The sequence below is a fragment of the Lissotriton vulgaris genome, chromosome 3_1 (assembly GCF_964263255.1).
Source record: "Lissotriton vulgaris chromosome 3_1, aLisVul1.2, whole genome shotgun sequence".
Classification (NCBI taxonomy): domain Eukaryota; kingdom Metazoa; phylum Chordata; class Amphibia; order Caudata; family Salamandridae; genus Lissotriton; species Lissotriton vulgaris.
Genome location: NC_141689.1, coordinates 1,240,265,275 through 1,240,280,227, shown reverse-complemented (window position 1 = coordinate 1,240,280,227; position 14,953 = coordinate 1,240,265,275). Strand labels below are relative to the sequence as shown.

The window sequence follows — 14,953 nt, the reverse complement described above, 5'->3', positions numbered from 1 at the left end:
GTCCTTTTGAATGTATCGAGTCACGTGTGTGTTTGATGAGATAATTCTGCCCTCACACTAGTGGGGCTGTATGAGACGCTTTTGGCCCACGAACCATTCGAAGGAGTTAGATCTAACTTGTTTGTCTGTCCATGAAGCGCATCACGCATGCTTCATCAACGAGAGGTCACTCATGATCAATGTGGTCCTCGGTATTACTGAAAGTTTGTGCTATACGCCAACCAACTTGAGACATACATAATTATGTTTTGTTTTCCTCTCTCTCTTTTTTTCCCATTTCCTTTACAGAGACCGCAATAGGTCAATATTTTTGACAACATTTTGGTAATTTACCACGCTTCACTAGGGCCAGCTCATGACCTGAAGCTCAAACAGGCAGCTTATTTTTGCTACCTGTTTGTAGGACTTTAGGCTTACCATTTTAGAACTGAGCATCTTGTAGTAGGGACCACTAGAAGGTCCTGATGAGTAAGCAGTAGGGGACTGCTTACGAAACATGTCGACCTGGTAGCAAGCTATTTGCTCTACCTCAAAACCCCCTTCTTAACGTTCCCAGCCAGAGAAGCGAAAAAAATGTATTTTTTCTACTAGCCAGGGAATTTTTAACCTTTTTTACTTGCACTCACGTATTGGGTCCCTACACTTCACTGACACCACCTGCACCGACACATAGCCTTCTGTCACCAAAACCAGTGCTCCTGCGTAGTTCGTAGGTCGCAGCACGCCCCGCCCCGGTAGAGGGACGGGAAGACCCCCATGATGAAGCATGACACTAAAGGACTTTTTAGTGTGTGAGGGGTATTTTAAAAAGCACACAGTGCTCTCGTCTTTTCAGATCTAAGAGAGAGCCTAGGATCACATTATATACAGCAAAATAAATAATAAAAATAGTCACCACCACACATTGATAGAATCCTTTTGTTTATATAGGGATGGTAAACACTCCCACTTGGGGCATGACAGCATAATCTAGCGGGAGCGGTATCATCTTTTAAAGAATGAAGACGCTTACTCTTGGGTAAAGGTTTTGAAGATATTGTACTGTATATCAGAGGCGCAACTAGAACCAAATTTCAGGGGGTCAGGCTAAAGCCCTTGAGCCCTATGGGCATTGCCCGCCTGCTGTAAATGCATGCTTCACAAATGCGTGCGCTCCAGCCTCTGGTTGGAAATACACATATTTCCGTTTGTAATACTTTTCAGAAAACATACAATTCCTTCTTTGTTTCATGGTCATGGATTAACATAAAAAATTAAATTCAGAAGAGAAATATTAAAAAATAAACGCTAATGCTTAAAGCTACCAAACGCTAATGTTTAGCAACGGGGTTTCCATTAATAAAAGTCATTTGGTATGGACTGAAGTTCACTGCAGTGTAAACATTTTGATTATGTTGCTGCCCTCTTTAGTGCCAAGAAACTCTGGGATACCAGCGCTTTAAAAACCTATCATAACATTTAGAGCATTATATCAGAAACCAGCACATATCCGTTCACAACTGTTTAGACTAGAGCACAGACAAATGTGTATCTTGTATGTGTGCGTCATACATGTGTTCGGCTGCAGGAGAGCGCAGCGGTGCGCATGCGCAGGACACACACGTGCCATGTAGGGCGACAACACACAATAAGATGTAAATAAGCCACTTTGAGGCCCAGCACGCTTTGATACTATGAAGCGTGATTAGATCAACAGTGCCTCGGAAACGCCCCTTACTTTAAGATTCAGGCTTTGTGACTATTAATATGAGTTGTTTATTCATCTCCTTTGCTGTTGTCAAACGATCAGTTCAAGAGTGGAACATTTTCATAAAACAGATCAGCTCATTAATAATTTGTCAAGCTGCCATAAAACAGCAAGACATTGCCTGAACACAAAATGAAATCTGATCTGTCATTATGCAAAATATTTAAAAAAAAATGTAAAACAAATCCTGAACCTTTTATGAGCTAGTCCATTCAGGTTTAAATCTCTTTTGTATGTTTTTAGAATAATTTAATCAATGCCTTATGGAAAAGTTGTATTATTTGTAGTAAATAGTTCCTTATTTTCTATGTAATGATTTTAAATAATTTAATACAGTAAAATGTTAATTACTATTATATAGAGCGGGTGCCGCTCGTAGCTGAGCCTGTGACCGTGTGGAAGTGCGGATTCCTTCGAGTATCTCCAGCGTTGCCTTAAGGTGTGAGGAGAAGGCGTCTCTGAGCCTGTTTAATCACCGGGAAGCCTGCTGCACCAGGGGACGGGACTGCGAGACCCAGGGTTCCGCGCAGGAGCATCGGAGCGCACCTGGAGTCTCTTCCCGCCCCCTGCTCCTCCCCTGACTGATTGACTGATTCCCTGCACACTTCAAAACAGCTCGCGGCACCCGCTTCGCGGGTGCCGCTCGTAGCTGAGCCTGTGACCATGTGGAAGTGCGGATTCCTTCGAGTATCTCCAGCGTTGCCTTAAGGTGTGAGGAGAAGGCGTCTCTGAGCCTGTTTAATCACCGGGAAGCCTGCTGCACCAGGGGACGGGACTGCGAGACCCAGGGTTCCGCGCAGGAGCATCGGAGCGCACCTGGAGTCTCTTCCCGCCCCCTGCTCCTCCCCTGACTGATTGACTGATTCCCTGCACACTTCAAAACAGCTCGCGGCCCCCGCTTCGCGGGAGCCGCTCGTAGCTGAGCCTGTGACCGTGTGGAAGTGCGGATTCCTTCGAGTATCTCCAGCGTTGCCTTAAGGTGTGAGGAGAAGGCGTCTCTGAGCCTGTTTAATCACCGGGAAGCCTGCTGCACCAGGGGACGGGACTGCGAGACCCAGGGTTCCGCGCAGGAGCATCGGAGCGCACCTGGAGTCTCTTCCCGCCCCCTGCTCCTCCCCTGACTGATTGACTGATTCCCTGCACACTTCAAAACAGCTCGCGGCCCCCGCTTCGCGGGTGCCGCTCGTAGCTGAGCCTGTGACCGTGTGGAAGTGCGGATTCCTTCGAGTATCTCCAGCGTTGCCTTAAGGTGTGAGGAGAAGGCGTCTCTGAGCCTGTTTAATCACCGGGAAGCCTGCTGCACCAGGGGACGGGACTGCGAGACCCAGGGTTCCGCGCAGGAGCATCGGAGCGCACCTGGAGTCTCTTCCCGCCCCCTGCTCCTCCCCTGACTGATTGACTGATTCCCTGCACACTTCAAAACAGCTCGCGGCACCCGCTTCGCGGGTGCCGCTCGTAGCTGAGCCTGTGACCGTGTGGAAGTGCGGATTCCTTCGAGTATCTCCAGCGTTGCCTTAAGGTGTGAGGAGAAGGCGTCTCTGAGCCTGTTTAATCACCGGGAAGCCTGCTGCACCAGGGGACGGGACTGCGAGACCCAGGGTTCCGCGCAGGAGCATCGGAGCGCACCTGGAGTCTCTTCCCGCCCCCTGCTCCTCCCCTGACTGATTGACTGATTCCCTGCACACTTCAAAACAGCTCGCGGCCCCCGCTTCGCGGGAGCCGCTCGTAGCTGAGCCTGTGACCGTGTGGAAGTGCGGATTCCTTCGAGTATCTCCAGCGTTGCCTTAAGGTGTGAGGAGAAGGCGTCTCTGAGCCTGTTTAATCACCGGGAAGCCTGCTGCACCAGGGGACGGGACTGCGAGACCCAGGGTTCCGCGCAGGAGCATCGGAGCGCACCTGGAGTCTCTTCCCGCCCCCTACTCCTCCCACAAAATACGTGCTTCAGACGCACAGCGGGACGCGTGTGCGGGACGCCGGACGAAGCCCGGACAAAGGGCGGACAGTCTAAGACAGTCCGAGACAGGCCGTGACTGGACTGGGCACATCTCTCTGCCTTGTAGTTCCTGATTGTTACCAAACAGTAAGACTATAATTCTCAGAAATATCCGCCCTCCTTTTGTTAATTTTGCACTATATTACTCGTGATATTGCTTGTTCTGGCTATTGGCAAACTTCTAGGACCTAACACCAATCACATTTAATAATGCCAAAGAAGAATGTTGTGATGGGGGGTAATTCTATTGAAAATTATATGGTACAAGTAGTGTCAAAGATAAATACCGATAGGAGACAATCTTTAGGTCTTAGTCATTCCCCTAATTTATCTCCTTTAAGCCCCTCACCAGATTCACCTTGGTTAGATATCCCATCTCAGGCTGAGGGTAGCTTAATTCTAGATTCCGAGGCACCTGAAAATGGTCCATTAAACATGAGTATAGCTCAGGATCAGGATATAGCTACAATCAATGTCTCAGACTCACAGACAGTAGACCCTGAAGAAAATCATACTGTACAAGTCAGTGAGCAGACAACTATAGAAGCCGATCCTCCCGTTCTAACCCCAGCTGCCCGAGCGATTAGAAAGTGTAGAAAAACCCAACTACCTCGCGGTGGAGTTAGTATAGGGAGGAAGAGGGCTGCGTCACCACTGAGAAGCAGGGAAAAAGGTAGGAGGAAATTAGAAGAGGACGAAAAATTAAATATGGAAGAAGAGCTTATTTCAAGGTTGGTAGATATAATTGACACTAAATTCAGAGCCTTAATTAAACCGGTAGTGGCCAAACTGGATAAGTTAACCGCAGACGTGAAAAAGCTGGGAGTAGATCAAAAGAGGTTAATAGAAGAAGTGTCCAACATATCCGGCTCAGTTAAAAATCTGGCCATACCTGTAAAAGAGGTATTCGGTCACCAACCAGATACAGGCACAATCCCTAACACCACAAGGGTAAATCTCTCAGATCAGACACCAAATACTGTACCCACCCAGTCGCCGGCAAGGGATATTCACCCCCCACAACCACGAGGAATAACCCCACCAAGAGCAGGTGAAGATACACTTCATTTTATTGAGGACGCAGCCCCTCTAGTGCTGGTTTTAGCAAATGCTCCCCCTCTAACACCAGACCAAACTGAATCACCCACGGCGCTAACAAGTAAAGCCCTGCATTGGCTATCGGGCAATATGCGGTTGGCCCCCTGGGGGAAGCAACAACTAGCTAGAGATATTAAATCAGCCAGAAGGGCCACTTGGATAGGCCCAAACCCCAAAAAATTTAAAGGCGACTGCATAATTATAAATCTTGCAAACTCTGCAGTCTTACCAAATATCCTTCCAAATATTCTACCACCACAACGAAGGAGTGGTACTATCATTCCTCTCACTTTGTAATTTTTTGGTAAAAAACAAAGGAGCATGACATACCCTAAGCCTAATCATACCTACACTAGACAAATATGGCCAGAGAAAACAAACTGTTGGGGTTTTGACGCACCAGCAAACAACTGGGGTTATAGTAGGGACGGATATGACCAACAACCACGACCATATCATACAGATCCCTATTACTTTAATATCCCCACTTCAAATAGGTATGATATTTTCTCTGCGGAGGGAGGGCTGGACGGGGTAGAATGACTACCAGAAGACATAGGCATAGTGAATGTGAATACTTGTTGTACTGTAATCCCTACTACTAACCCTCCTGCAACAGAGAGCTTGAATAGAACACAGTGTGGAGGTCAAAAATGTGTGGAGGGACTTCTATTGTTATCATGGAATATAGCCGGACTCTCTGACAAAATGCAAGATAAAGACTGGCTGCATTATGTTAAAAAATATCCCATAATATGTTTTCAAGAAACTTGGGTAATAGGGAGAAACCTGTACATTGAGGGATATCAGAGCTTCATAATCCCGGCAATACCATCTGCAAGTGGAAGAGCTAAAGGGGGCTTGGCCATTTTTGTTAGTTTGTCGCTTATATGTCAGAAGATTGAACATAAATCTGGTAACAAAAACATCCAGGTTTTGGAATTTAGAAGGGGTAAAATCCATTTTGCATTGATTAATTTTTATAATTCTGTGAACCAGGCTGGAGATTGCAATATAGAAACCTTACGTGATTTGCTAGGGGCAATTGATAGTTCTCTGCCATGCTCTAAAATACTAGTAGGTGATTTTAACACACATCTATGTGGGAACCCTAGCGTGGGACCCGTTGGTCAAATAGGGTGTAACAGTATGGAAGGAATACACTTTGAACACTCGCGGAGGGGTACAGGGTTAAACGAATTGATGAATGAAAACAATCTGTTTACTGCAATGTCGACTGTACCAGATCAAACTGTATTCCCAATCCCTACTTTTAAAGGCCATGCAACAGGCACTTATATAGACCATATCCTCGTCTCAGCTGACTTTGTAAATATCATTGAGGACTTTAGGATCCTCATGAGTATTTACAGCGACCACAACCCTTTATGCATTACTCTGGGCATGAGTTTACTTGAAAAACACATTCCTCGTGAGGACCGTGGCCTTTTAAAATGCATTAATGGGAAGCGTCGCTTAAAATGGGCTATGGTGGATAGCGATCAATTTTATACCTCTGTTAGTGCAGTCTGTAATCAAGAATTAATGATTTGTACATCCCCTACATCAGCTCCGTCGCAAATCCTGACATCCTTTAAGGAGATAGCTAAAAAGGTGGAGTCTCTTTTAACGGTACCTAATAAGGGAAGGATAAATTCAAACTGCAATCCAAAATGGTTTGACAGTGTTTGCTCAAAGGCCAGTCGCGAGCTCAAGAAAGCCTTAAATACAAAACCAAGAGATCCATTGATCATCCGGGGCTTGCGGAATGAGTATAAGAAATCACTGGCCATTCGTAAGCGAGCTGTTAAAAAAAGTGTATGGGAATCACTCCTAGAGCCCGAGACTTTAAAAAATAGCTCGAAGTTTTGGGAGATAATTAACAAACCAATATTTGACTGTCCTACCATCCCAAATGTGGGCACAAATATATCAGAGGACGAATGGATAGACCATTTCAGTTCTATTTTTATAAATAATGCATCACAGACAGAACACAATCTTGGTATAGGCAGAGATACTTCTCTATGTTTCTCAAATGAGGAAATAGTTAAAGGAATTAAAGGCTTGTCAAATAATAAGGCTCCGGGTCCCGATGGACTTCCGCCTGATCTCTTTAAGTCACGGGAAGCACTTTGGGCGCCGGTACTCACAGCGGTACTTAATGCAGCTGTGCTTTGTGGATGCCCTAAATCATGGGGGGTATCTACAATAGTCCCTATATTCAAGAAGGGAGACCGTAGTAGTCCGGCCTGCTACAGACCGATATCTCTAATAAACTCTGTGGCAAAAGTGATAGGAGGAGTAATTTTAAATAGATTGACTAGTTGGGCAGAGGAAAATAATATAATATCACCAATCCAGTATGGCTTTAGGCCTGGACATTCTACCATTTCTCAATGTCTGAACTTGTATCTCATAGTCGGGAAGTACACCAAGGCACGAAGAGGAACGATCCATATGGCGTTTATGGATCTCTCTTCGGCCTTCGATTGTGTGAACCGTGGGAAACTCTGGTGCGCCATGGAAAAAATGGGCGTCGACAAAAACCTAGTAAACCTGTTAGAAGACATACATTCAGACACCAAAGCGAATGTTAGATATACCCAGGATCTAAAAGTGACCAAAGATTTTGGAGTGTTTCGGGGCGTTCGGCAAGGGTGTATTCTGGCCCCGTTCCTCTTCAATCTATATATTAATGATCTGGAAGAGACCCTCTTAAGCACCAACATAGACTATCCATACATTGGCCGAAAAGGTCTGCCGGTTTTATTATATGCGGATGACGCAGTCCTTTTATCTAGAACGGCCAATGGACTTCAAATTTTATTAGACTCCTTTTACACATTTATGAAAACCAGAGATTTAAGTATTAATAACACCAAATCCTACATAATGAAGATCGGTGAAGGTTTTAAGAAACCAAATCGCCTAAATGTAGATGGAGTGGAAATACCTGTAACGCACACATTCTCCTATCTCGGGGTCCTCTTTGACAGTCAACTTAAATGGGGACCCGTGATTCAGAAAAAAAAGGGAGACGTTACAAGGGTAAACGCGGCTATATTGGATTTCTCTAAAAAGCTGGGAAATAGTCCAGTTGCCGCGCTACTCCAATTATACAAGGCCAAAAGTGTAACCACAGCTTGTTACGGCAGTGAAATATGGGGATATGTTCCCTTGGACGTACTCCAGATAGTTGAAAACAATTTTTTAAAACAGATTTTAAGGGTTCCAAGGGGTACAGCAAATTTTTCTGTGCATGAAGAACTGGGGGTTCCATATGTCAGTGATAAAATTGCTTTGAATCCCATGTTATGCTGGATGAATAGCTGGTTAAATGACAATATTCCTCTGACCAAGCTTATTCTAAGAGAAGCACTTACATGGGATAACAGGTTGGCGATTCCTTGGCTTAAATATCTATTGAAATGTTTTTCTGATTTAGGCCGTCCTGAACTCTTTTTATGCCCGGAATCCATTACTAAATTGGACCTTATTTCAGTCAAAAATGCTTTTTTTGACTTAAGAGAACAGGAAAGGGAATCATGTGAATTAAAAAAAGAAAGTGTACGCAATCACATACTAATTAAAAGCACTTTGTTTATGGAACCCTACCTGACATGGCAAATGTCAAGCTATGACCGATTTTTGTTAACAAGGTTCAGGTTCAACCTGTTTCATCTTATGCTGGCGGTACCTAGGGGTTCCCATCGAGGTCAAGTGTTGCCAGCTTGCGGCTGCGACGATAAGTCTCCGCAAGATCTGGCACACTTTCTGTTTTTCTGCCCCTTTTATGTTGTACCAAGGAAGTTATGCTTGAAACCCTGTTTGAAAGAATTGAACTTTCGTCAATATCGTCCTGCACAACTTTTTTTACAGCTGCTAAATTGTGATTACACTTTATTTGTATGTGGTTTTTTGAGAATGGCGATCAAATTCAGAAACAGTATGGAAGGATAATAATACTGATAGCATTATTTATAACTGTTGTCAAAAGAACACTATTTTTAAAGGGTCTCCAATATCTTGATACAGTGCTGTATTTTTAACTCTGTGATTTTTACCTGTAATCAATTATGACTTTTTAAGATTATGTGTATGTAATGTTATTATCTGTAATGTAAATACTTTTATGGTTGTCAATTCGAACAACCGAATAAAGTTATTTGACTTGACTTGACTATTATATCTACATCATCATTTTGATTGGCGAAGATAGTTAATCTGGTGTAAGGGGCTAGACATCCAAGGACATATCACAATATTAAGATTGTGCTTGAAGGTTATTTGGCGGGTGAACCATTAATGTTTAGGCCGATGTAGAAGAAGCAGAGTGTATGATAAGGATTTTGACATAGAAGTGTGTAGGTACAGAAGAAGCTAAAGAGAAAGTTGTTGCTTTTCAGGTTGTGCTGAAAGCTATACAAAAGTGTTCTGGGCACATCTGAGAAACTTAAGGATTCTCAGCATTGTATTAAATTGAAGCATAGTACAGTACTGATGATGTATCATGTTCGCAATATTCCCTTATCAGTTAGAAGGAGGTATCAAAGCAATTGGCTCACTAGTGCGGATTTGGCCACTTCGTTAAACGAATGTTATTCCTGGTTATTAAAAAATGAACCTAAATTCATAATTCAGATGTGTGTGTGTTTTTGTCTTCATGCTGACACCTTAGGTGGTGCTGCACAATGTGCAAGAGGTACCTTCAGTAGTTAATACGTGTTTGCGTCAACAGGCCCACTTATTGCCAGCTCTGTTGCTTCCTTGAGGACAAAACAAAAAGAGGCGCAGTCTCACTTAGACCTTGAAGACACTGAAAGAAGACAACATAAGACTCGGTCCCCAGGTGAGTAAGATGTACTGCATGCATATCTCACTGAGATCTGCAAACAAGTGTGTGTCCTTTTCACCACTAGTCACATGCATAAATACCTGCCATGTCTAAAAACACACATGTGCGCATACTTTGAAAACAGGAGTGTAAAAGCTATGGTGCAGAGTACCTCCTGTAGTCGTATATCCACATTTTCTCCAGTCTAGGCAAGAAAAACAGTGGGGAGATGGTGAGGCAGATGCATGCATAATGCTACCTTAAGAAACTAATGAGAAAGGGGCAGTAGAAAGAAATGCTGCCATGTTTCCATAATTCTCCTGTACTGTCAAAGGAGGTACATAGAGCGATTGTTGTTAGCACCAATTAAAAAAAAATGATGACGTGATAAGTAAACAGGAAATGCAAGTGAAATATTTTGTAGAGTTCTAGTCCATTCTTATTACCCAAGCATTTAATTTATAAAAAATCATTTTTTAACTTCCCACGTTGGCAAGTAAAAAAAGAAAATTAACCATGGCAAGATATAAATCCCTTAAAGTGCAATCTGTGCAGAAACGTACTACATGACAAACAAATATACAAAAATATATATAGTTAAAAAAATTATACACACATCATCATGCACAACAGAAATAGAACACACAACTGAAACTCCAAATCAACACATCAGTTTAGAGTAAATAAATGCATATTGCCATTTTCTACCACACATCATCAGATATTAGATTCATACATGTTTACGCAAATTTCTAAAACCCAATGTGGCGAGAAATACGCTTCTTTTGCTCGTAGACACAGTGGATAAAATCATAGAAACCGCCTTCTTTGGGACAATTAATATGTAAATATGTTTCTTGATTAAGATTCTAGAATAAATATTTCAGCAAATAATACAAACACAAATCTGCCTTCAAACAAAACAACAAACCCATATTACTCAACATCAGTTATATACGCATGACAAACCATAACACTGATACATAGTTTTTGCACAGAAAACACATCATTAGTCTAAAAATACCCCCCCATAAAATTAAATAGTATTTCAATATATGATTGTGTAAATTTGTATTTTAATCAAACATACGGGTATATGCAAACAAAATTACTTCCTTTCAAAGCAACAGCACAAGGGGTTGCACATCATACATATTAATCTCTATGATTTTTTCTCTTATAGCATCCTTCCAATCATTTGGATAACATCTATGCCATTATGTACTATATTCCTGTCCAAAATGCACAGTGCAGCTTTACCTGCTAAAGTAGATCTTTGATCACATCCAGAAACGAACACGCATCGCCCTCAAATGGAATAACTGTCAGCAGTGTATAAGAGTACACAAGGTTTCCTATCAATGAATACATGCCCCATTAGCAATATTACAGTGCGGAGTATGGAATGTATCTCGTGAGCATATCTTACTGACTCACAAGTATAACTGCAGTAATTATGATCACACATGGTCAGTCCTATAAAACAACTGGCTTCTCCCACTTCACAGCCAAAAACTGCTTAACAATTCCCTAAATTCCAAAAACAATACATTATTAGGCAAACCAAAAATCTCCCTGGGCAACGTTAATCATGGTCCCGTAGAATAACGAAACACCCTCAATACCTTAGCCAAGGCGAACTCGATCATGCAGCAAATCTAACTCCCATGTTGTTCATCATGCAATAAAGTCCATGACTTTTATATGATTAATGGCATTTAAAGAAATAACAGCATAATCAATTCATTAAGGTCATTGCATTGCAAAAGAAAAACAAGAATCATCCTAAATGCCCAAATGTAGATTAACAAGTAGAAAGCAAGATGGGCAACAGAGGCAAAGTAGGATTACACACCACTCATGTTTTATCATGGTAATCAAAAACACATTTACCACCTAGAGTGCTCACCAGAAGAATATGTGTTGCCTGCTGTTGTCAGGTTCCTGTACACTAAAATGTACATGGAAAAAAATGTTTATCCGAAATAGGTTGCACACGTTCAGGTTAGTATATGTATCCTTTAAATTTACGCCTTCATTTTTTTCATTAAAAGGACAACAAACAAAATTGCTTTGTTCAATTATATTTCTTCATCTGTTAAGTGCAATTCCTCTTCAGGATATTGTTGCATTAGTGACTTTTCTGATCACCATGTATCCGCTATCTGCCCTGATGTAAAGTAATTTTTTGTTGTTATCTTGTTTGTTTAAAATGATATTGGTGTACACCGACAATTTGCGCGGCAAGTGAGTCATTTGTTAGCATGTGATACAGAAGGTCAGTGTGATGAGGCTAGGGCACAACATTACTCATTGCCTCATTGCCATTAAAGACCAGCATATTCTTTCTAGATTACTCATCAATCAATGCACATCTGTCACCATGCTTCTGAATGTAAACCGATCAACAGCAACAATTATGGGTGGTTATCAAGTGACTGCTGAATCTGACAAGAAGTCAGAAGAGAAAATATATAGTTTTACTGGCAATATATATGAAACCCACAGTAGTTGTGGACTCAGAGGAGCTCTTCTTTCTCATCAAACTGACTTAGCACTCTCAAGTGAATTGTCTCTGTTGTCAGCAAAGACTCACAGTTCTTCTTGAAAGTGATCAGATCAGACACAAATAAGGTCAGCCGGCGTGAGACTTTTCCAGGTTGCCAATCCCTTTCAAACTAGCATAGAACACCCTTTCCCCATTACTTGTACCCTATAAACAGTCATTTTATGTTATTTTTAAAAGTTGTGCTTCAGTGTACTTCCCATTTTAACCTGTAAAAATCCTATCGGGATAAAATGAAGGAAGGAGAGTCTGATTGTATATTTATAAGCGGAAGCGTCTAATGGAAATCTAAACTATCATTCTCAGTGGTGGTCCATTTAGAAAATATTTTATCAGACTTGAAGGGAAAATCCAGAAATGTGTATTATCACAACTGGAGACTTTAAATTCAGGTATTTAAAAGTGAAAATTGATAATCCTTCTGAAGAGACCTTAAATGCACATTTAGCAACTCTGGGTCCAACAGTTCCAATCATCACTATGTATACTTCAAAAGCTTCGTCAACAAGAATGTAATTAAAATCTACTGAATGGCTGTGCCCATATAGGCATTTCTGCTGACTCTATCTGGTGTTCAGAGACAGAGTTTCTCCATTACACTTGTGTTTCAGAACATATGTTTTCACTGTAATACATTTTAAGAATAGCTTTAAAAAAGTAGGAGGTCGTGTTTACTTATTAAGTAAGTAGGGTTTCCTAGTCATCTTGGGGGCTATACATTAACCACCGCCACTGATACAACTTTAGAAAGGTCGGATGCAAATATTCCCTGAGGGGTGAAAATGTAAGTAACAAAACTGAACAATAACGAATTTGCTATGGTAAAATTAAGATTTTTTCGAAAATCATGATGACAAAGCTATAATTTTGTTTTCGGAACCAAACACCAAAAATCTGAATTGTTAGAGAGATTGCAGTATTCTAAATTTGTGATTTTGACAAAAAACTTGACTCAAAAAAGATCAAGGTTGTGGCGCATACCCACAGCATGGCTGTGGTGGGCAATCTAGAATGGCTACATGACTGGTAACACACCATGAAAAAAAACAAAATTCACTTGAAAAACACAGTTACTGTTGATATTCTTAAACATTTAAAAAATGTTTCCATTATGAATATTTTATATGCTTAGATCTGCCTCTTCTTTTTTACAATAAATGAGTTCCTTAACTTTATAGGCATGGTACTCCACAGTGATTTGCAAGAACCTTATAATGTCCGACAGGAAGTACTTTATCCCATATGTACCAAGGTTGATAATATTAGCATATACAAATAGCGCATCCACTGCATCACCTGCCACCACTTAGTCCACCTTTAATTTCCCTTCTCCATAAATAACACTGTTGACCATTATTTTTTGGTCCCGTAATTACATTTCTTTTTAATGACAGGACATGTGGTTCCCGGATCTGTTGTTTCATTTGGCATAAAAGAAGAGAGGCGGGCCTATTCAGTGGATTTTCAAGATACTTTGAGAAACGAAAATAATAATAGTTCAGTAGGTGAGTATACAACGTTTACAAGCTTTCATCAAGGAAACAGGAAGTCTAAATGACCCATTCATCTAATCCTTTCCTGTGTCTTAATATATATTGCCACGGTGCGCACCATCTGATATTATATACCACTGCTCTTGAGAATCAGTGGTCCGCCCCCAAAATACATTCTGCTGTCTTCTGGATTGACCGTCATGTGGCCTTAAGATTATTACTAGCTAAGTCTTCATGCAGGGTGTCTACAAAATATCTCTGATGATGATTACAGTGGCAAGGGCCTTTTTTGGGTCACACCCTAATTGCTGAAGCTTCACTCATTGCCATTTGTGGCTTTCTTGAAATGACATTGTGTTCTTAACCTTTTCCTCTCAGTTTATTGACCCATTTAAAAGAGTGGATGGAACTAAAGAATAGAGTTAATCTGTACCCACTCACTCAAGGTTAGGTCAGTGTCAGTGAATGGATATAGGGACTGATTCAGTACCTCTTTTGCTAAAGTAACAGTGACTGCTTCAGATGTTACATTTCTCTCCTGATGGTGTATTATGAGTCCACAGCTGTGCAGAAGCATGGGTGAGCACAGAACGACTCCATGATGAAACAAAATTTCCAGCACTGGTAAATTGGGCCTGGCTTTCATAGTGAGTGCAAGCTCGGTGGTGGTTTCTATTCCTTGACAGTCAGATGTTCCTATCTTCTGAGACATTAGCCACACTTTTTGAGTCCTAGGCTGATGTGTAATCAGTCTATCAATAACGAACCCTCCTGTGAAAATCTGCATTTCTGGAAGGCCGTTATTTTTGGTATTTTTTAGTACTTGTCGTTTTAGGCAGTTCTTTAGCCCTACATTCCATTTGTTGCTATCAATATTGTATGAATTTTAGACCAGAAATCTTGCAGTGGCAAATAAACATACTGAAGTTTGTATATAGTAAGTAGAGATTGATGCTCAAAACATCTGATATTCCATCAGAGAAATAATCACTTTCTTTATATAATGCTTCATACCATTTTTACGCACTAAAAATAACTTAAGTGTACTCGAACTACCGACCTTGGCGTGATGGAAGTATGAAGTCTGCCTTGCCGGGATTTGAACATGTGACCTTCCAATTACTGCAATTCTCAGAGGCTATAGTTGACTGACTATGCAATACTATTCTCATAGAGCATGAGGCCTTGGTCAAATATGTGGTTAGAGCTAATAACTAGT

General features: G+C 41.5%; 1 protein-coding gene across 4 annotated transcripts in view; it reads left to right on the top strand.

Moving 5' to 3' along the window:
* The window catches only part of LOC147727721 (uncharacterized), a 181,451-nt gene that overhangs the window by 65,677 nt on the left and 100,821 nt on the right, over positions 1-14,953 (top strand). For all 4 annotated transcript variants that reach the window (XM_086961719.1, XM_086961718.1, XM_086961717.1 and 1 more), the window contains exons 3-4: positions 9,580-9,690; positions 13,636-13,746. In XM_086961719.1, the coding sequence (XP_086817845.1) occupies positions 9,580-9,690; positions 13,636-13,746 (222 nt within the window). The remainder of the gene's footprint in view (positions 1-9,579; positions 9,691-13,635; positions 13,747-14,953) is intronic.